Consider the following 22,373-nt stretch of genomic DNA (forward strand, 5'->3'; position numbering starts at 1 on the left):
GTCTCAAGGAATTGTAGAAAATGTATTTGCGGACATGTGCTGAAACCCTGCAGATAACGTTCTTGGTGGCTGAGGATGCCAAAGAGCGCTCAAAACAAAGGCCATTGTTATGCCATCTGGCTTTTTGCTTCTGTCCTATTAAAAAGAAACAATAAAATAAAAAGAAAAAGAACGAGAACAAGGAAACAAGAGACAGAGACTCTAGAGAAATCGGCTTTGTATAAGTTTTATAAGCAGAAAAATTTAGATGTATTTGAGGTATTCACATCTTGCCAGCTGCTTTTCCCTTGGATTGCTGGATTTGTTGTTCCAACTTGTGGATGGTGTCCCTCTGGGCATCTTGCTTCTTCTCTAACTCCTGAAGCAGGGAATCATGCCTTTTCCTAGGATAAAAAAAAAAGGGGGTAAAGTATGCTGAATACTCAACATATACAAATTTATGGGTGTAAGTTTTTCATGGTTGGAAAAGGCACCCTTTTCTGAACACAGCCCAAACAGTTCTGTGAACTAGCCTTGATTAGGCACACATGGTACCCGAACATCAAACTGAACCACGTACATATCAACAATTTGCTTTTGGCGATATGAAGGCAGATTTTTGATGATTGAACTACTAGCTTTACACTAGTAAACAGCCACACAGGCATGACATGCTGACACCTTGCATGTGCACAACTCACAGATGCAAAGTTTCAAATGAAACTGACAGTGGCTATGCACTAAACATTGGATACCTTGATTTCCAAACTTAATTTCTGGAACTAATAAGGCAATCAGACATGGTTCTGCATAACCCCAAACTGCAGCAAATGACTGTCATAGCAGCCTTCACATTTAGGAGCAAATTCAATCATTAGGTAGCTGCTAGAATCATATCAAGATATGAAAGAAAGGTTCAAGATGCAAAGCAATGCTTTTGACAGAGAATTCACACACAAGGACCATGCTGTGCAATATCGTTCCGAGTGCCATATGAAAACAGCAACGGAAAGATATTTGCTCATCTTGCTCATGACTTGCTGATAGAAATGCATATGCAGGCTGGAATTGAACTACACAACAAAACTTATCTTTGCTCATCTTCAGGGAGCTGAATTGCAGCAGTTATAGAAAAATATAGCATATACATTTGGCGACCTACATCAGGCTTTGCTCCCACAAAGGCCCAGCGTACTTTATAAAGTACAGTATCGTAGCGTTTCAAAGAATAAAGCGTCACTCATGAAGCTTTCATAGTGTATTTACAGTGTGAAAATATCCGACACAAAAAATCAACAAAATGTAATGGTATATTTTAACACGAAAGTGTTTTATGCCGGGGTCCACCAAGACTTCACTGACGTATTTCCGTCACGGAAATACGTCAGTGACGGAAATACGTCATAGAACATAATACAAAGAAAGAAACCAGAAGAAAAAGTTCCACAAACATGCAAAATTTCGAAATCGAACCCACGACCTCTCGGTCCGCGACGATAGATCGCCGAGCGTTTAACCCATTGCGCCACAAACGCATTTGCAGAGAGCTACACAGACGCGCCTTATATATCTAACACTCCTCCGTGTACCCGCGCTCTTGCTCGGGGCGGTGCCGCTGCCTACGAGCAGAAAAGAGAAGTACTGCATTATGACACTAACGCGCACCGACAGTGAACGCTTCGGTGGTCTCAGCACTACGGCGCCTCGATGCCAGCATTCGAAGGGACGCTGGCATCAAGAAGCACTACCAACGCCACCTAGGTGGCGTTGGTAGTGGCGTTTACCGTACTATTTGAAGGGTTTGAAGGGTTTGAAATATTTGAAGGGTTTGCGACCCTTCAAATATTTCTACCTCTGCTAATAATGAATCAATTTAAAAAATTCTTGTGGTAGAACGCTCCCTAGAGGACACTTAGCAATTTCCACCAAAATTTCCTATGCGGCCTGGAGAGGGGCCCTTTAAAAGGGCCCTGAACCACCCCTCGGGCTTGGTGAAAAAACATTCTGTAGATAGTATATGCTGCTGAGTATCTCAGCCAAATTTTGCACTCGTGCATGGTGTGTGGGGCTCACAAGCAGAGTGCGAAGTCACCTTTTGCTCAAACACTCTCTTTTCAAAGGAGGCCTTAGCCTCACCCGCTTTGAAGCTGCCAGTGGCTTGCATATGCCATCATATGCAAGATTCCCATAAACAGCTGCTATTGGCTGATAGCTCAAGGAGGGTGTTTGGATTTTTGTCTGTTACGGTGTATATTTATAGATGCAGTTTAGTAAACATGCTGAAGTAATCGAAAATCTGCTTTTGATTTTCATAACAATGATGTACTTGCATAAGAAGCTATCGTCTGCTCACGCTCAGCCGCAGCCACTCGCGTGGAAATTAAAACTTTGGCCACCCTGCTTATCGGTGTAGCCATTGAGTCTTGCGAATTTCTATTAGTTTTGAACACTCAATTAGCCTCAAACCACGCAAAGCTCAAGGTCAGACCACACGTACGCTTGCCAGCTTGTGCTCACTCCTGGCCGCCCATTGTCTAGAGGCCTTGGCAGACATCTCTTCCGTATTGAGCTATCCATCGGTCAAGCTGGTGCAGGAAAAAGCCGGTTCACACCACGTGGCACGGCCAGACTGGAGTACATGAGTGCGCACTCCAGCCCTGTCGTGCACATTGCAAACACACTACAGTTGCCACGTAGCTGCATCTGCTACGTGATGTAGATACTGCGGGGTGCTGCGATGAGTTCGCTTGCTGGGCTCACGTCAGTGTTCCATAATTTTTTGAAGCGTGTCCCTAAATTGAGCCAGAAATCACTAAATGAGAGGTCCTTCGAGTTATTCCTCGGAGGAAAGCGAGCGCATTGAGACGCTTGGCGTGTTTTCGTTTGGCCTTAACGAGACGCAGTTAAAATGCAGACGAGAGCTTGCACGGACAAGGAATGTACAGAAAAAAAAAAAAAAAAAACATTTCACCAAAGCAACTATAATGCTTTTGCATTCCCACACGTAAGCAGTCTTAAGTGTCTCTGCCGAATTTTCTTATATTTCTTCACTAGTTTCCGGACCCACAAGTAACTAGGTATATATATTTTTTTAAAAACCAATTACTACGGCACAGCTTGCATACAAAATAACATTTAATGCAGTCTAGCCAATTTATACTCAACCCCAATACTTCAAATACTTATGTCTATAAATAGAAATACTTGCTTGAAAATTCACTGTATAATAGGATGGGGCACTGTAGGCCTATAGTGAACTCCATACAGCATGTTTGATTGCTTTCCCTCAGCACCTTTTGTTAAGCTGGAGCTTCCCCAGGTGATCCCAATTATTTTTCATTGCAGGAGACTTACTTCAGAGGCACGTGGCACTAACTGGTTGACGAGGCCCTCATGCCTGAAGATTACTTTCGGTCATGGGATGCACAGTATTTAGCAATGACATCCTTACTTGCAAAAGAAATACTTACACTCGATGACAACCTAAGAATTCAGTAAAAGCTCTTCTTACAAAACTACACTACACCTGCTCTTAGCACCTCTGCACTCCTAAGCATAGTCCCCGAGAGACAGCAATATTTTCACCTATGGTCGTGTATCTTACACTATTATGTTGCCATATTATGCACGACCATGAAACAGGAACAAAGTATTTGTAAATGCTTCAGTTTATTGGTCAGGAAACCTATTGTGGCGTAAAATTCGATAAACACAGTAGGCAGAAAACGACCAATATGTAAATAAAATGTGGACAAAACGGTTAACAGTGTAAGAAATGAAAGGTGTTGTGTAGTTTTTTAAATAGTGTAACTAAAATTTAACAGAGCTAGGTGCATAGATGCTTTTCAACTTTATAGATTTTACAAGATTCTCGCCCTCTGACAACTATGGTACTGCACCACAAATGTCAAAATATGCAGCAAATGCAACAGGCTTTATCGTACTTTACTAACTACCTAATCTGCAATTAAACTGCTTGTTTAAACCTTGCACACAGCACAGAGCAAGAACTACCATCACAGTTACTGTGTTAAATGCCAGCTATAAATGTGCACAAACATGCTGCCGTTGAGGTGATTCCTTTTGCCGACAGTGATGCAACAATGCAGGCACGCCTGTTTAACACTTTGACAAGGACAGGACATTTGTGCTGTCGCACCGAAATGAACACGAAGTGATTCCGTGACTGACACAGTTTTCAGGCGAGTCTGTATACAATGGCTTAGTGTCCCATCTTTGGTTAGCAGCGCGACGATCTACATGGAAGCGAGAGAAGGGATTGGAAAGAGCGCTACCAACACGCCCGTTCAGCCACCCTTGCGAATTAGTGTCCCATTTTTATAGCACTGTATACTTATTCAAAAGAATATTTTCATGCCTGTGGCCCCTACGTCCATCTAGGCACCCTGTATGATGAGTGGTGACCAGCATCTGCCATGGGAGAATGGCACATTTTAAATGCTTAGACAGCTTTCATCAGTATGTATCGTGTAAGTGCATGTTTGTGTGTCCTATGAATTCATGTGGCATGCTCCACTACCCAACCTGCAGTGCAAAACCTCTTACCAGCACTCACCCCAACCACTGCAATGGTCATGTAAGCACTGCACACAGTTTTGTTGCTCAAAACTGTGTAGCCTAAATTGTGGCAAGTATTTCTTAAAATAACAGATAAAATCTACAACTAATGAAAATAGCAGCATTTATATGGTAACAAAAGAGTTAATTAGGTGCACCACGTACATAATTAAAAATCTGTATTTCCCCCCCAAATTATACTACCTTCTCTTAAAACACGGCCTTTTACCCTCCTGCTTTTCATATTCTGAGCTATAAAGAAAAAGTGGAGGCCTCAATTACTGGCTCCATCACCAATGCCATTCTACCTTAATTTCTTGAAGTTTAGGCTTCAGAAATGTTTCCTCATTTCTGTATAACTGGTGCTGTTGAAAACAAAGTTTTTAGCAGGACTCCCATGTTTCTGTTTGCACCTGATGCATTATGCAATATTGGGTGAGCCAGTGTTCATGAAAGAATACCGCTGTTCAGGGCATGTGCATTGCAAAGGATGCAAAAAATGACACTATGCCAAAAAGTATGGCTTTTGTCTCTTTCAACCATCTTAGGTGCATACAACTACAATGCTGCAATTTTAAGTAAGCGTGCCAGAAGTATTTCCTTTCAGTAAAACTGTTCTCACTGATTATTTCCTTACCCTTTCTGTTAAGCTTTAATACCACTTCATCTATGCCTTATGGCTATACCATGAAGACCTTACAGTGAGTAGTGCCAAGCATGCATGCTTGTGGAACACTGCTACCATAAAACAAACATACAGCCTACCACAAAAAAGTAAAGGTTAGTTTGCTGCTGTCGACAATGGGCAACTAGTCTTTACTTTCTTTTGATAGGGGTTATATTGTAGCTTCATGTCCAAGTAGTAAAGGAAGCAAAATTGTTGCACTAACAGTTCTGTGCTGATGTAATCCAGTCTTTTGTCAACATTTTGTTTGGCGTCTTCTAGCCCCTGCTTTATAAGTACAGGGCCAATTAACTTGTACACCCCTGCATCAGCTTCTAGAAGAGCCAGCTCCTGCAGAGAAAAAAAAATTAAATGTTGAAGAATGCATCAATTCTATGATCACTTGTATTAAGTGAACATAAATATCTCAAGTTCTAAGAGTACACAGACATAAGGAACTACCGTTACCCAAATGCAATACAGCACTGGATGAACAGCTCTATCATTTATGCACAGATCACTATTAGATTGCTGCTCAAGCAGTGCTCTTTCAATAAAAAGTTGCAGTTTCGCCTGAAAGACAAAGCATCGATTGAGATAGCAAATTATTAGAGAGCTATATGAAGCAAGGATAGTAGTTTAATGGGCCGTATAAAGTTGTAAACATTCGCTAACTAAATAAACAAGCACAGTGTCACACGTGCACAGGTAAACATGAACACATCTCGCTCGATGACCGAGGAAACTTGCTGTGAAAATGCTGGAGTGAGAAAGCACGCCAGCAGCAGCGGGCAAATTAACCTTCGCGCTGTCTCTCGTCTCGCTTCAACGCAAACCGAACGTCGAAAGCACAGCGCATACGAAGCTACCGACACTCGGCACACGCACTTCGTCCCCATCGCAGATTGCTTTGAAGATGAGGCCCGCACGGGCGCACACTCCTCTCACATCGCAGATAACTTTACAAGATGCGGCACCCATGCTGTGAGCAGCGGCCGACGGAGCAGAATGCGGCCCCCTTCCCTCCCTCCCTCCTCGTCGTCGCCTTGCCCCTGTGCCTCACGCGCGAAAGACCGCGACCTTCTGGCCTGCCTTCATCCCTCGTCATTGAGCGAGATGTGTTCATGTTTACCTGTGCACGCGTGACACCGTGCTTGTTTATTTAGTTAGTTAGCGAATGTTTACAACTTTATACGGCCCATTAAACTACTATCCTTGCCTCATATAGCTCTCTAATAATTTGCTATCTCAATCGATGCTTTGCCTTTCAGGCGAAACTACAACTTTTTATTGAAAGAGCACTGCTTGAGCAGCAATCTAATAGTGATCTGTGCATAAATGATAGAGCTGCACACATTGAGCCGCAATTGCCGGCTTGCCCTCGTACGCTTTCACTTGCACACACAGCGTATGGCACGCGGTGACGATTTTATCACCGTTGGACTTTATACGGAACCTCATGGCGACGCCAGAAATGCGCTTGGAGTGTCCATATAATTGCTATCGCAATAAAAACTTTTGAAGAACCTTGACATAATTAAAACCAAAGCTTCTACATTACTGTCACTTGCTTAGCTGCTGCACAATGTATGATCACTTTCTGTTGCTATCAGCACTTGCTGAAAGTGCCTGTGGTGCCACATGGCAGACGACAAAAAGGAGTCATGGGTAACATGGCCTCCAAGATCACACATGCACTTCAACTCTCGTAGATTTGAACAGCAGTTGACCACTCTTAATTTTTTGGTGCGTAGTGGCAAGCACGACATTTCACAGCTGGATGCCGATCTAGAAGGCACTGCCACATATGACCTATTTTTTGCATGCTGTTTTGATCACGAGTTTACCTGGTGGGCCAGTAAGGCAAAGGAAGAAGTGTCACATTTTGTCAGAGCTTCTATGAACTGTTGTAAAATTGGTAGCAATTATCGAGCATGCTTTCTCATCAGTATGCTTTCTCACCTTCTGCCATTTCTTTAGCTTTAATATGATTTTGATGTGTCTGTGCCGAGACACAAAAAGCACAACATGAGAAGTACGATGTGCACAATAAATGAAACAAGGATACTCCAATCACTAACATACTGTCACTGTATTATGTAAGCAACAATGTGGATGTGAAGATTCTTTTCCAATCGTAAAAGAAAAATTAAATTATGGGGTTTTACGTACCAAAACCACGATCTGATAATGAGGCACATCGTAGTGAGGGACTCCGGATTAACTTTGACCACCTGGGGTTCTTTAATGTGCACCTAAATCTAAGTACACGGGCGTTTTTGCATTTTGCCCCCATTGAAACGCGGCCGCCATGACCAGGATTTGATTCCGCGACCTTGTGCTTAGCAACGCAACACCATAGCCACTAAGCAACCATGGCGGGAGATAGTTAACGCAAGCAAAATATATGAGGCACATGTGAATGCATATTTCCATTTTCTCAAGGGCGAGAGCTACACTGTGTGAGAGCTACACGCGAGAGCTACACTGTGCTTGCCTGACCCTTGAGCACATGCGTGAGTTGCAAGAGAAAAATTTGGGGAGTGCGCCAAGGTACTACAGAGGAGGACATACATCTGTGGCAAACTTTTCTTCTTCTGGCACATTGCCGGTTTAGACATGAGCAAGTAGTGGGGGGCCGTTTAGTGAGGTGAAGAGGAAATGAAACGATGAAGTAGATCAAGTGAAGGGACGTACAAATAAAGCCCCAGTGTTCTTAACTGTGCTTGGTGGTTCCACAGTTACTGGTGACCTGGACGTGATGTGAACACGCAACCTTCAATGGATCGTGAGACTCCAGACGACCTCAACCCCACTCCTACTACCTCTGCAACCAGTCAGGTATCTTCTACGGGCTTTATAGGAGCTACAGCCACCATTATACTACCGAAGCTGAGAACAAGTTCCGTAATCGTCATGTCGGAAGTTCGCAAGTATGAACTCCTGCTTGAAGCATTATCGCTACAGGCTACGGCCGAGATACGCGGCATCCTCGTACAGCCACGTGACGAAACTCCATATATGACAGTCAAAGAGACTCTTCTTTGCTGTCTCGTCCCGCCTGCGCATCGGCATATTCAGCAGCTCCTGAACAACGAAGAGCTCGATGACAGACGTCTAACCCAGTTTCTACGTCAAATGCAACACCTCATTGGTGACGAACTAGACTCCTTGGACATGGCCATATTGTACTTGAGTTGTTTCTACAGCATCTTCCAGCCAATGTACGCATGGCTCTCGTCACAGCTAAGCATAAGTCCTAGTCGAAACTTGCCGACGATATGATGGACGTCGCTCTGGCAGTCGTAAATCTTGTCCGTAGCTCTCCACTTCCTGAAGTGGATTCCCTTCAGGAACAGTAAAAGAGCTCGCACCTGAAGTCGCTGACTTGCGTCAGGAATTGCGCAACACTCGCAACTTCAATGACCAACCCTGTCCAACTCAGCCTCTCACACCGCCTGCTATGCAACGACCGTTTCAACAACCTGAGCGCAGTTTTTCATCACAGAGCCCGTGCTACTACCACCAACGTCGATGTATGCCACCCTGTTCATGGCACACAGGAAACGCTCAAGCAGGTCAATGTGTCACCTAACTGTACCCACATTTATGCTCCCTTTTTTCGTCGTGCTGTTTTTGATACACTGCACTCAATCTGCCATCCAGGCGTACGTGCCATGCAACACGTTATCACCACACGTTATGTCTGGCCGCGCATACGCACTGATATACGCGACTGGGTTTGCACATGTACAGCGTGTCAACGTATTAAGGTGCAACGGCACACCAAGCCTCCATTGGGAAAATTTCCTTTCCCAGATGCACGCTTCGACACCATTCATTTGGAGATCGTTCGACCTTTGCCACCATGCCGTGGTTATACGTATTTGCTTACATGTATTCATAGGTACACACGGTGGCCTAAAGCTGCTCCAATACCTGACATAACTGTCTACATGGATTAGCCGTTTTGGTGTGCCATCAACGGTGACCACTGACCGAGGTAGACAGTTTGAGTCGGCACTTTTCACTTCGGTAACATCTGGGTTGTGCGTGCATTCGCACAACTGCTTACCATCCTGCATCCAACGGCATCGTAGAGAGACTACATCGTCACTTCAAAACAGCACTCGCCGCTCAGCCTCATACTGAGGATTGGGTATTACACCACCTTCTAATCGTGCTGCTCGGCTTTCGATCAACACTCCGACCAGAATTCGCCGGCTCTGTGGCTGAGATGGTTTACGTCTGCACCCTCCGTTTGCCGAGTGACCTCGTCAACCCAGTATCAACGCTGAATGTTTCGGATCCATCTTCTTTTGTCCAGCGTCTACGAATTTTCATGCAAAACTTGCGTCCATCGCCAACCTCTGCTCACACGAATAAGCACGACGTTTTCCTATCCTCAAACCTGCAAACATCCTCACACGTTTTTGTCCCTGTTGACAACCCTCATCATTCTCTTCAGCCCCACTATGACGGTCCTTTCCCAGTTATCAAACGTTCTGAACACCATTTCAAAATCCTGCGCAATGGGTGCAAAGACACAGTTACTATCGCAAGGAGCAAACTGGCTCCCATTATCAACACCTCCGTCTGACCACCTCTCCAAGTGACTATGGCCCCTTGTCCGCAGGGGGGGGGCCCCATCTGTGGCAAACATTTCTTATTCTTCTGGTGCATCGCTGGTTTAGACATGAGCGAGTAGTGGGGGACAGCTTAATGAGGCAAAGAAGAGGAAGTGAAACGATGGCGTAGATCAAGTGAAGGGACATGCTCAGTTTGTCCCTAGCCGAGGTCCTCGGTTCAAGTCACGGGTTCAATCAACATTTCTCTTTCTTTTTTCTGTGAAATTTTGCATTATTATACCATTAGAGGGCACGCTTAACTCCGTTTGTCCATAGCCAATGGCATTGCGCAATACCCAAGAACCGCTGTTTAACTCTTTCCATACCGCGCCCATTGGGCATCGTTAGTGCTCTATCAATGGTTTGAAACTCCGCTTTGGAGACCTTCCTCGCCGCTCACGGACATACTGCGCTATCGGAAGTGAAGGAGGAGAACTACTATATCTTAGCTTTCTAAGCAGTTCGCTTTTTTCTTGTGAGGTGGTGATTTTTAAACGCGCTCCGAAGTTTCGCGATCGTCAAAGGAAGACGAAAAAATGGCCGTTCGCAAGGTTTGAAACGCCACTTTTGAGACCTTCCATACCGCTCACGGACACACTACGCCATCAGACGTAAAAGAGGAGAAACTATATTTTTATTTTCTAAGCAGTTTGCTTTTTTCCCGCCCGGCAGTGATTTTTAAATGTGCTATGAAGTTTCGCGATTGCCATAGCAGAACGCAAAAATGTCCGGCTCCGAAAACGGCGCGTGTGCTTCGGGAGATCGCAGATATCACAAATTCTGCTGCCTTTGCGGCTGATCTTATCGGTACATCGAATAGCAGCAAGTCAGAGGACGCTGACTTTTCGTCGGACTTTGAGTCTGAAAGCAACGAAGATGCAAACCAGCCCGGAACATCAGTGGCCGCAGCACGGCATGCCCAACTGTAGTGCTTGCAGTTGAATTTTTGTAGCGAAATACATGTTCATAGAAAAAATGATTTTTTCTAAAATAGTGCCTAATAGATGGAAATACATTTTGTATATCTCAATTTTCGTAACATTTTTTTCTTAGTAGATACAAGCATGTCTTTACAAACTTCGTTCAATTTTATCTTGCACAATCTTGATTTTAACAATTTATATCTTTTTTATGACATACATCTCGTTAATAAAACTTTTATGTGTGAATAGTACATTCATTTTGCTTTCTGTTTATGTATTACAATAAATATTGAGCGCAGTAGCTCCTTCAGAAAAAAAAAAACATCTGCCATAACATACAAAAAAACACCTACTTTCCCCCATGGTAGGGAAAGAGTGAACTTCTGTCTAAATGGGATCACAGTGGCTGATACGGAGTCTGTAATGGCTAAGCATATAAGATAACAAACTCGCAGTAACAACATGATTGGTCCGCTGCTAAAGCAGCAGCTACCTAAACTCCCCCGTCGCAGCGCAACGGGGCATTCCACCAGCGTTATCAATAGGATCAGCCAGCCATAAACAGTGGTGATAAGAGTGGCATAGAACAGAGCTAGAAGGCATCCCTACATTACACCAGCCATTTTCCACACGCCTAGGATCTTCGGAGAGTGCGAATAATTGCGGTTTAGAAGGAAACAACATCTGGCTTCCTGATCTATAGTGCGCTCCACTACTTAACTTCTCGTGTGTTAGATCTACTATGGCTGCTGGGATGAAATTTATCGCATTTGTGCTCAAATTTAATGTTTAATCATGCACACATGATGATTATAACTATTTGATAACTATTTAGAATATATCCGTATTAACACACTATAAATGTAATAGTAACATTAGTAATAATAGTAATAATACTTATACAATGAATATAATACATCCGTATACGTACTGACTACTTGATTTGAAGACCAGATCGAATAGGACGTTATTTGATTCATTATTCAAGATTTTTTCAATAATTGCACACCCCTAAAATACATATAATTAAGGAAGTATTGAAGCGATTTTTTTACAAATGTTAAATTTTTTTTATTATGAATATCGCCACAGTAATTACGAGGGTCAATTCCCCAAGTGTGCGATAAATAACTAATTATGTTGCCTTTTAATGCAGCCAGTTCAAAATGCGTGCGAAGTGCAGTGCTGTTTCAGGAGCTAATCAGGAGGCTTATTACATCATCGAAATCCAAGGTGGTGGTCATGTGGCACCTCACATCACTAACACACACACTAACACCATGACTGTGCTGCCAAAGTTCAGTGCACCGAGTACTGAACAAGAGTGCAGAGACGCACAAAATAAAGAAGGATGGAAGGGTCGACTGGGCAGCGCCCTGCTAGCTTTCAGTGAAATGGTTAATTATTTTAAATCTGGGGTTTTATGTGACAAAACCACAATATGATTATGAGGCATGCCGTAGTAGAAAAAAGTGGGAGGGGGGGGGGTACACATGATTTTTCATATCAGCATTGCTTTAATCTTTTCTAACCTGTAGCAATAGAAAGCCTGATTGTGACGTCATGTGTAGCTGTCCAACAAAGAGATATCTGCATGAAACTCCCTCACTTAGAAAACAATGCACTGCACACAGTGTTTCGAATAAGGCTGAAACGGGCCCTGAACCACTTTTTATCAAAGTGGAGAAATACATTTGAAGTAAAAATAGGCTATTTCAGAAATACTTTGCTGCAAAAAGTACTTTAATGCGTTCAGCAGATGCGGAGTTATTGGCAATCAAACACGGCCTCCGCTGTGCTCCCCTTCCTCTTTCAATGCCTTGCACTGCGAGGCAAAGTGGGGCGGCGGGGCAACAACGTATGCTACCCGCGGACTATGTTATTTCACCAAGCCCAAGGGGTGGTTCAGGGCCCCTTGAAACTTCAGAACTTATACGACTGCTTCCACTCAGGTGCGCGAACTGAGGTCAATCTTTATAATACCTGTCAGATGGGTAAGTTTAATGTTATTATAAGTGAGCAAGCTTCACTGTTACTATCATTCACAGGCTGTCACACAAAAAGGTTTAGTGATCCTAGCTGAAGAACGCACTCACGTGCGAGTGCCTTCATCGAAGTGTATAGACTCGATAGCAGTGCTTCAAAAATAATATGCTTAATGCAGGGTTGGCACTAATTCTAAAACTACATTTTTCAGGTTTAAAATGTTATTAACATCTCTGCTTAGGGAAATCATTTTTTCTCTGCCAACGAAAGGCGTCTTTTTTTTTTTAGATTGAACACTTCACCATTCTCTGTACTTCCAAATGTGCCGCTTGCCGCGCAGGTGTAGGATGCAATGCCGTATTGTCTTCGCTCATGACGATTGATTGTGTTTATGTTATTTCGCAAATGCTGCCTAAAATCACAAATATATAATGTGCCAGCTGATTTATTGATCAAGACTTCCATCAATTCCAAATTACATTTTCCTTTCCCACCTAGCAGTGCACCATCAAAGTGTCACTAAATTTATTATATATATATTCTGGAGTTTTAGGTGTTAAACCAATGATCTGATTAAGAGGCATGCTTTAGTGAATGACTCCAGATTTATATTGACCACCTGGTGTTCTTTAATGCGCAAATCTAATTACATTAGTGTTTCTGCATTCTGTCTCCATCAGAATGCGATCGGGATTGTCGCTAAATTTGCCCGTCTGACTGGAGTATAAGACTAACTGCTTTACAGGATGCCATAACGTCCGAGATGGTTTACTTTCTATGTCAAAGGACCCAGAGTGAGAGAAATTGTGGATAAAAAGCTGGTTTTTTTTTAGTATCATATGCCCGTTTCAGTTTTCTGGAACCGCCCCACAAATTTCTCACTGAGGTAGTAAATGGTGTGAAACTAATGTTAGACGTTCTAACCTCACACACAAGAACTTTAATGTGCATTTTAACATTTTTCCTCGGAAAAAAAAAAAAAGAAAACTGGCATTAACAGATGTTTTCCCACTTACATCATCAAATACCAGCCACAAAGGTAGAGTTGCTGATAGCAAAATTTTTCTGTACGTCTAGCACCCACTGACAAATGCTGTTACACAGTTTCACAGTGTACAATTACTGCCGAGACTCATTTTTACACATGTTTCTCTTTAATTTCCAGGGAATGTGCCTCCAACCAGTTGGCCAGATGCAAAGTGCCACACCACTATGCCCTTTGTCTGGCAGCAATATAGTATTTACCTGGAGTAGTTGGTTAGCATTCGTTTCCAGTACAGATAGGATAGAACACAGAGAGGATGAGGAGGCACACAAAAGCACCGTCGTGACTGTGGGTGTGTCCCAAAAAATCAGAAGCCGAGACTGCAGCCGAGACTTGTGAACAGTGCAAGTGGCCAACGCTTTACTACACAATGTATTCTGATGTTCACACTAGTGATTCTCCCTTTGCTTTAACAAGTGAGGAGTGGCATTATCATTTTGTGTCATGTCACATTTCTTTTTTCTTTTCTTCTCCCCTACACTCATCATGGTGGCATAGTGGCATTGCGCTGCTAAGCCCGAGAGTGTGGGATGAAATCCTGGCCGCAGCGGCTGCATTTTGATGGGGGCAAAATAAAAGTGCCTGTGTACCGTGCATTGAGTAAGCATTAAAGAACCCCAGGTGGTCCAAATTAACCTCAAGTCTCCCACTACAGTGTGCCTCATAATCATATTGTGGTTTTGGAACGTAATACCTCAGACTTAAATTTTTTTCCATCTCACTTACCTTGGATTTTCAAGTTTTTCTGCTTGCCCTGAGTCCATATGCTTCAATTACCTAAGTAGGTGACAGTACACATTTGTGTGCATTGCCTTGTTTTTTCTGTGCCTCATTTATTTTGCATTATAAACATGAGCGGTTCCCCTTGCAGTCTGGCTCAGAGGTTCATCATGAATGACAAATGAGCATGTTATGCCGAATAAGCTTGGCTCTCATGTGAATGTCTTTCATGGCAGGTATCCATAGCAACACAAGCTTTCTCAGAGTTGCTCAAACTTCTATATATATGGTTTTTAATTTTGCAAGCATTTACTACTAAAGGAAGACAAGCAGCAAGCAGGCTTATAATTTGGCATGGAATGCTTCAGTCACAACTTGTGCTGTTGTGGTTGGATGTCGGTTTCTTTTATTTCTAAAGTTGTACTGTGAAGCAGCATTCATGCAATTTCAGTAAGAAATCCCATTGTAGCAGCGTAAAAAGATGCCATAGCTTGGCAAAATATTCTCAGCACCTGCAAATGGGGCAGTAGACAGCAGTACAAATCAACAAGGGTGGCAATGTGGGCTTGTTGGTCTGTCATCATGGAATGGTAATTTAGAAGCGCATAAAAACATGGACACGAGAAGAAATGAAGACAAGCGCTAACTTTCAACAACGAAATTTATTTGCGGGACCGGTCATACTTGTACACAAAAACCACGTGCACAGCGATATCAACACGGAAGATAGGTACATGACGGCAAAAAAAAGCAATCTAAGGCTGTTACATCGAGAAAACACCAAGAACCTGGATCATGAACTGCAATTGCGGTCAGCTTTTATGGCATATGTAAGTAATCTAACTCTCTCGCCAACAATGAAAGTGACGGTTTGCTGATATTGGTCAGCGGCCGAGAGGATTTGTTCAGTTTCCTATTATCAATCTTACATTCTCACGTTTATCCCTGTATATAATGGCGGTGTCATCTAGATGAGGGTGACATCGACACGTTTTGCAATGCAATGCAAGAAAACCGTCACCTGATACACTATGTACTTTATTTCTATGCCCTCTTCTAGATGACACCACCATTATATACAGGAATAAACGTGAGAATGTAAGATTGATAATAGAAACTGAACAAATTCTCTCGGCCGCTGACCAATGTATCAGCAAACCGTCACTTTCATTGTCGGCGAGAGTTCGATTATTTACACATGCCATAAAAGCTGACTGCAATTGCAGTTCATGATTCAGGTTCTTGGTGTTTCCTCAATGCAACAGCCTTAGATTGCTTTTTGTTTTTTGCCGTCATGTACCTATCTTCCAGTGTTGATATCGCTGTGCACGTGGTTTTTGTGTATAAGTACGACCGTTCTCACAAATAAATTTAGTTGAAAGTTAGCGCTTGTCTTCGTCTCTTCTCGTGTCCATGTTTTTATGCGCTTCTAAATTACCATTCCATGATGCAGTACAACGTACCACATGAAGCAAATTAGTGAAATGCTGTTGCTTCACACGCACCCACTTGCACACAAATAATTACAATAAAAAAAGTGCAGAAAATTCACCATTCATAGAAATAAGCAATGACATTACCTCTTTGACAACAGTGTTCTCATTCAACTGGGAGTCCAACTTTTGCCGCAAGCTGTATGTCTTCTGGAAGTCTGCAGGTAATGGATTACTATTAAATATGACAATTTTTGTCCCTCGGGACATACAAAGAACTGATGATATCCAGTGGAGCTTAAAGAATATTACACTGGCTAACATATTTTTGTGCACATTCACTTTCCTATAATGCACATACTACACATGGAAAGCAGAGTTCCGTCTTGCGTGGCAGCTAGCACCTCTACAAAAATGCAACACAGCCAAGATGGCAGATAGTGTATCTTCACAATCGTTTTCTTCCACACAATTACCAACCTTGTCTCTGTTGCATTGCTCACAGTCTTGTGACAATATTTAGGTGATAAACCATGTCACCAATCATAACAAACCACCTCTAAAATGAAGGATGGCTTTTTCCTCATTTGCAGTATCAGCTACCACTCCTACCAAAATTTGCCAAAACTTCTTAAGAAATTACAAAAACTGTTAAACTTCATAAGCATACTTCACAACTTATTTAGAGCCAGAAATGTGCACGACAAGCTGCATATCCTGCAAATTCCAATGGAGTGCCACGAATTGGGAGAGAAGATTGGCAGTACTTGCTTTGAGAATATCATGCAACACTACCAAAACTGCGTTGCTGCCTTTTCTGTCCACTGATGTAATGTGGCCATTTAAGAAAGTCTAGACCAGTTCAATGTAAGCATTCCTTTCGCTCAAGTCAGTGGTAACATCTTGATCTGAGTGACGATATAGGCGGAGTGCCACTTCAACCACTGATGAAACACGAAAAGAAAGAACATTGGAAAAGAATAGTTACATTATCTCCACCCAAGTTTCATTGCCTTTACAGGAAGCAAGGAAGAAATAATTGCTTAATTATGGCCATAATTTCATGCAGGTGATGTCAGAATGTTTACTAACGTCCCCAAAAGAGGACATTACACTAGGTTTTAAAGTTATTAAACAACAATTAGGTACAATGTTTTCCATAAGTTATGAAGATTATTTGAAACAGCCTGTAAAATTTTGTGGCACATTAAACAGATGTATCACTCGTTACACCTGCACTGATATGCATAATTTGTACATACAAATACCACAAAAAAAGAAAAAAACCCAGTCAGTACACTTCAGAGAATGAACTGTGTTTTACAGCAATGCACTAGCCCAACTAACCTTTGCTTAGTCTATATATAGGCTGTTGTTGGATGGTATAATGAACACATTCCATATTTTTAATCATTGTTATGACATCGAACATGGCATTCTTCGGACTGTTTTAAACTGGCTAGACTGTAGGCATTTTTAGAGGAAAAGATTCATGGACCACGGTGCCATGTGACACAGGCTTACAGAGCAACACGGGCATACTACAATTTATGAAATTGACTGGCCTCAATGACTAATTGTAGGCATGATGGGTAGCCCCAAGTGTTGGCACTGCTAGTGTTCTCCCCCCCCCCCCCCCCTCTGTCCCTCCCCTTTCATTTTCAACTCTTAAACCCAAACCGCATGAGCGATTTTGTGCGCGACAGTGACGAGCGACGAAATGGGTCATCGCCCAGAAGTGCTATGAGCGACTAGCCAATAGCGTGAAGCAGGAACAGGATGTACATCAGTCAAGTACTACCGATTTTCGCACAAAAGGAGCGAACGACTTTTGATATGTGCAAGGATAAGAACCTAGTGCAAGACCTTAAGAAATGTTTATGCTGCTCTTTATTATAAAACACATCAACTTAAATTAATAAAGCACGCGTCATGCCAGTTTCAGCGCGTATTTGCTGCCCTCATACCAGCAACACCGGGGAGACGTCGATCAAAGCCGTCGCTCGCGTGGGGTTCGACTTGTAGGCAACGAGCGAATGCGACAGCCATCTCCGTCACGTCGCTTGTTGCTGTAGCGCGCAAGATCGCGTGCATGCGGTTTATATTTTAACCCCTTTCTCTTACATGGGGTAGCAAACTGGATGCACATCTGGTTGACCTCCCACGTTTCCTTTTCTTTTATAAAGGACACTGTTGGTAAATCTACAAAACTGTTGTACACAGTGCGGCTGGAAGCAAACAAACTTATGCCATATAGTATCTAAATAAGCTATGCCTACTCTTGTGAAGTCGCATCCCATGGCCTTATACCTGCAAGCGAATGGAGCTGTTTTCGATGCATTACGCAGGATTAGTTTAGCAGAACTACTGCTGTCATTTTTTTTCTGCTTCTAAACTCTATGGCAGGTGTAGCTGCTTGCATGATTTTTAGAAGACGAGCCCACTTTCTTCAGATCTGAGTTACCAGTCAACAATGACAGAAAAAAAAAAAAAAAAATCAGATTCATTCTCTACAACTTATACCTAAAGCAGTGGAAAAGTCCTTCACAGAATCAGCAACATAAATAACTTAAAAACTCCCCAAAGCAGGAAGCAAAAGTCAAGCCATCGGTTGAGGCGAGTGAACCTGTCAGCAAGTTTTAAACCGTCCCACAAAGAAGAAAAAAAAAAAAAAAAAAAAAAAAAAAGCGGCGTTTTCCGCTTAGAGGCTACCTGTCACACACCTCTACGTCCGGCGCAGCGAGTAATACCAACGAATGGCACGACGACTGCACCAAAGCAGACTAAGCAGTCAAAGTGCATGTAATGTGATTTCACTTTTCACAACGAAACCACGCAAAACATGTCACTGCGTACATTCCTTTTCAGTAAATTAGATTCAGCGTGTGCAGTTCCAAGCAGGAAAGCACCTTTCATAACGCAAGGCAACAAAAGCGGCTTGTTAAAAGCGTCACTACAGGCCACATGACCGGCAATTAAACATCGCAAGAGCGTGGGCAGTCATTAGTTGGCGCGCGTGCTCGCTGAAGTCTAATGAACCAGGAAGCCGTCCATAATTACGTATGCTGTCCTCTGAGGCAGGGCATTGCACTATTTTCCAAGCAGCACGATCAACCCAATTCAAATCTGCCTGTCTTAAGAAGCTATTTTTGTTAACTCTCGATTACCACACCCCGACAAGAGAAAGAACTTACTGCGGGTTCTAAGACATGAGAATGATCGAGAACAAACATGCTATGCTTGAGTAGGGAAAGTTTCATGCGGAATTGAATTGATAAAAAATTATGCCTTCTGCAATTTTTAAGCACGTTTTGCTTTCAGTGAAACGTTGAGGCAGGCGTGTGCAGGGCTAGACAGCGGTAAACGAACAACACTCTACAGAAGGCCGAATTTAGTTAACAAGCAAATGAATGAACACTGCAGTATTCGGTCAGGTAACCAGCTAAAGCAAGAGTCCTAAAGGCGCTTACCTTTCTGAACAGCCTTGTATTTTTCGACTTCTTGCACTAAAGCTTTGTGAAGCGCTTCCATTTCGACTCGTTTTACGATTGATGCTGATAGCGATGGTATTTCTGTCTTTTCAGCATCAAGTCAACTAGCGGCCTATTTTCTGTTTCACGCATCATTATTTACGTCTTAGATTATATTTGTAAATAATATCCTTGCCTAGCCCACTTTACAATGTATATTCTTGCTTATAACTTGCATCTTTTTTACAGAAAATTTATTAATGTTCCTTAACTAGTTTGCGCCCCACTAGACGAGTTTTGTTTTGCCAACACAAGCACTTTCAAAATGGCGTTCGGGCGGTATACACATGCGATCGTCTGTCGAGTTCCCAACAGCATCAAGCAATGTTCGTCGGGTGTTATAGGCGACATAAACGTTGAATTGGCGAGAAAAGAACACGAAGAATTTTGTAAAACTCTTCGTAGTCTTGATCTTGATGTCATCGAACTGCAGGCCGACGAGTCAACACCGGACTGCGCATTCGTTGATGACACGGCGATCATTTGCAACGGCGCTGCCTTAATCTGCAGGCCAGCCAACGGACAGCGCCAGAAGGAAGTAAGAAAGCCGGACAATTGTATATGCATGCAATAGTTGTTAAATATGAGGTGTGCCGATTACCGTAGCGCTTCAAAGCTGTCGCGGCACTTGGCTCCCGCTGTATGTCACCGAATGCATGTGCTAATGCTGTTTAGATTGCAGTCACTCGTGTATAATTAGCTTAATTATGATGTTTTTATTAACTATTTAGTGCGCACTGCGGTAAAATGGACAACAGTGATACGCGATGCTGGTATTCTAGATACTGAGAGAGCTCATGATGTATCCAAGTGACACACCCATTCATACATCTCGAAAGTCGCGCGCATCTACATTCCCATCGTGTTTACTTGGGTGTGGCGAATCACGCTTGCACGACTCCCTGTTTTCCATATATGCTGACGCTATAGGTCGTGATGTTATCGCGGCAGCTGTACTGTCACGGTTGTTGCGTACTTGCATGCTATTTGAAGACTTCGACGCAACGTCGGAGGCTGTTACGCGCTAGTGCTACCTCGTAGGTTGGAATGCCACTTTATCTCTCCTGGCGTGGAACGAGCTGTTATCTCTGACTGTCAGCGACCTGACGGTGCTTCATACAGGCGTTAGGGAAAGCAGATTGGTCATCTTTTTTATTATTTGTTTTAACGTGAGCCCATTTTGCCCAGTACAAAACTGTAAACAGTGCCTTGATGCATACCTCACTGAAAAGTGAAATTAAATCAGACTACCAGCCAGTAAAACGTAATAGACGAATGCAGATTACTCGCTGGATTGTTGACTGCTTAGACAAAACCTGAAAGGCAAACTTGTGTGCACTGTGTCCAACTCTATGCAACGGGTATTTTGATGCCGTATGTTTTACGCGCCAAAATAGCCTAAAATTTCGCGCGTTATATATATATATATATATATATATATATATATATATATATATATATATATATATAGCGCAAACAAAAGCTGTCGCGGAACAGCGTACAGCCCTGTGGCGATATTTGTACAAAGAACTACTGCATAAGGGACGATGCATTGCCCGCATTCACAAAGCACTTCGTACGGTCGAATGACTCGTTTACGAAAAAAAAAAAAAAAAAATCCCAACAGGAACTATGCCCTGCTTGCACCAATAAAGTATCGCAGGTGCCGGCCCATTACAATATATTTTTACGAAGGAAAAGTGTGAACTCGGCTTCATATTCACTACGCTTCGTAAGAACAGGCGCTTTTTGTTGGTAATGAAATATCATGACTACTCTTGCGGCCTTTGTGCCCTTGGACAGGAAGCTAAACATTCTGACACGAATCCGTTCGTACGTTAGAGCGGTTAGCAAGAACATGCGCCAACCAGTCGTGGTAGCGGACACATCTGCGAAGATCTTACGAACAGAGAGCTTTGTGAACTCACAAATCTCTTAGAAAAAGGCGCCGTTTAGTTGTGACAGCGATTATTGTATGACAAAATGTTCTTACGAGAGAAACCTTTGTGAATGCGGCCATGGGTTCGCAAAAATGTCTTACCGACTTCCATGTTCGTCACTCGCCAGCGGGCTGCCTATCCTCTCGTACGAGCGCTAGCGATTCGTAATGCACGTTTGCGTAAGAGAAGTTTTGTCCGTATTCACAAAACTTATCTGACGTAAGAGAGCTTCCTGATTGGCCTAGGGCTTAGATTGGCCGGCGTTCGAGCGCCCGCGATCGGCGTCATAACGAAAGGATCGCCGCAGCGATGGCCAATCGCGTACGGCACTTACGTGAGAGCACTTTCGTGAAAATCGGGTTCGGGCCGGTATTCACGACAATTTTCTTATGTGCTAAAATTTAATTATGGGGTTTTACGTGCCAAAACCACGATCTGATTTTGAGGCACGCCGTAGTGGGGGACTCCGGAAATTTGGACCACCTGGAGTTCTTTAACGTGCACCTAAATCTAAGCACACGGGTGTTTTCGCATTTCGCCCCCATCGAAATGCGACCGCCGTGGCCGGGATTCGATCCCGTGACCTCGTGCTCAGCAGCCCAACACCAATGTGCTAAAATTGTTCGTAAGAGCAGATACCAGCCAATCGCGATATCATACATATTATTAGCGACGACGGCGGGCCAATGGCAAACACCACTTTAAAATGTTTGCCAATTCGGCACCAACACCCAGTTGTACCGTTCAGATGTGAGCCGCTACATCGATTCTGGAGTTAACGTAGATGGAGTGCTGATGTGGAACCATCAAAAGGCGTGGTACGTAGTATGGTTGTGGTTTGAGCACATTCACTGTATCATTTATGGACCAAAATACAACGATTTTATTCCGGTACCGTGAATGGCACCATGATTCCCGTATAGTTGTGGTTTCGCTATTGACATAGC

The 22,373-nt window shown here is 43.1% G+C and overlaps 2 protein-coding genes across 2 annotated transcripts in view; one reads left to right on the top strand and one right to left on the bottom strand.

Moving 5' to 3' along the window:
• Positions 1 to 210: 210 nt before the first annotated feature.
• On the bottom strand, positions 211 to 19,556 carry LOC119436314 (prefoldin subunit 6). Its single transcript, XM_037703127.2, has 4 exons — positions 19,427 to 19,556; positions 16,104 to 16,174; positions 5,448 to 5,572; positions 211 to 383 (listed from the first exon to the last, which is right to left on the bottom strand). Exons 1-4 carry the CDS (start codon positions 19,485 to 19,487, stop codon positions 263 to 265), a joined length of 378 nt encoding a protein of 125 aa, XP_037559055.1. The 5' UTR covers positions 19,488 to 19,556; the 3' UTR covers positions 211 to 262.
• Positions 19,557 to 19,732: 176 nt separating this feature from the next.
• Positions 19,733 to 22,373, top strand: part of LOC119436312 (N(G),N(G)-dimethylarginine dimethylaminohydrolase 1) — a 64,322-nt gene continuing 61,681 nt past the window's right edge. Inside the window, exon 1 of the mRNA XM_037703124.2 lies at positions 19,733 to 20,024. Within this exon, the coding sequence (XP_037559052.1) occupies positions 19,752 to 20,024 (273 nt within the window). The 5' untranslated portion in view covers positions 19,733 to 19,751. The remainder of the gene's footprint in view (positions 20,025 to 22,373) is intronic.

The sequence above is a fragment of the Dermacentor silvarum genome, chromosome 1 (genome assembly GCF_013339745.2).
Source record: "Dermacentor silvarum isolate Dsil-2018 chromosome 1, BIME_Dsil_1.4, whole genome shotgun sequence".
Lineage (NCBI taxonomy): Eukaryota > Metazoa > Arthropoda > Arachnida > Ixodida > Ixodidae > Dermacentor > Dermacentor silvarum.

What these genes read in the sequence shown, in the direction of transcription:
- LOC119436314 (XM_037703127.2), bottom strand. Translation starts at nt 19,487, where the DNA reads ATGGAAGCGCTTCACAAAGCTTTAGTGCAAGAAGTCGAAAAATACAAG. An exon ending in ATACAAGGCTGTTCAGAAAG is followed by an intron (nt 16,175 to 19,426) that starts GTAAGCGCCTTT and finishes CATTACCTGCAG; the next exon opens with ACTTCCAGAAGACATACAGC. An exon ending in AGAACACTGTTGTCAAAGAG is followed by an intron (nt 5,573 to 16,103) that starts GTAATGTCATTG and finishes TTTTCTCTGCAG; the next exon opens with GAGCTGGCTCTTCTAGAAGC.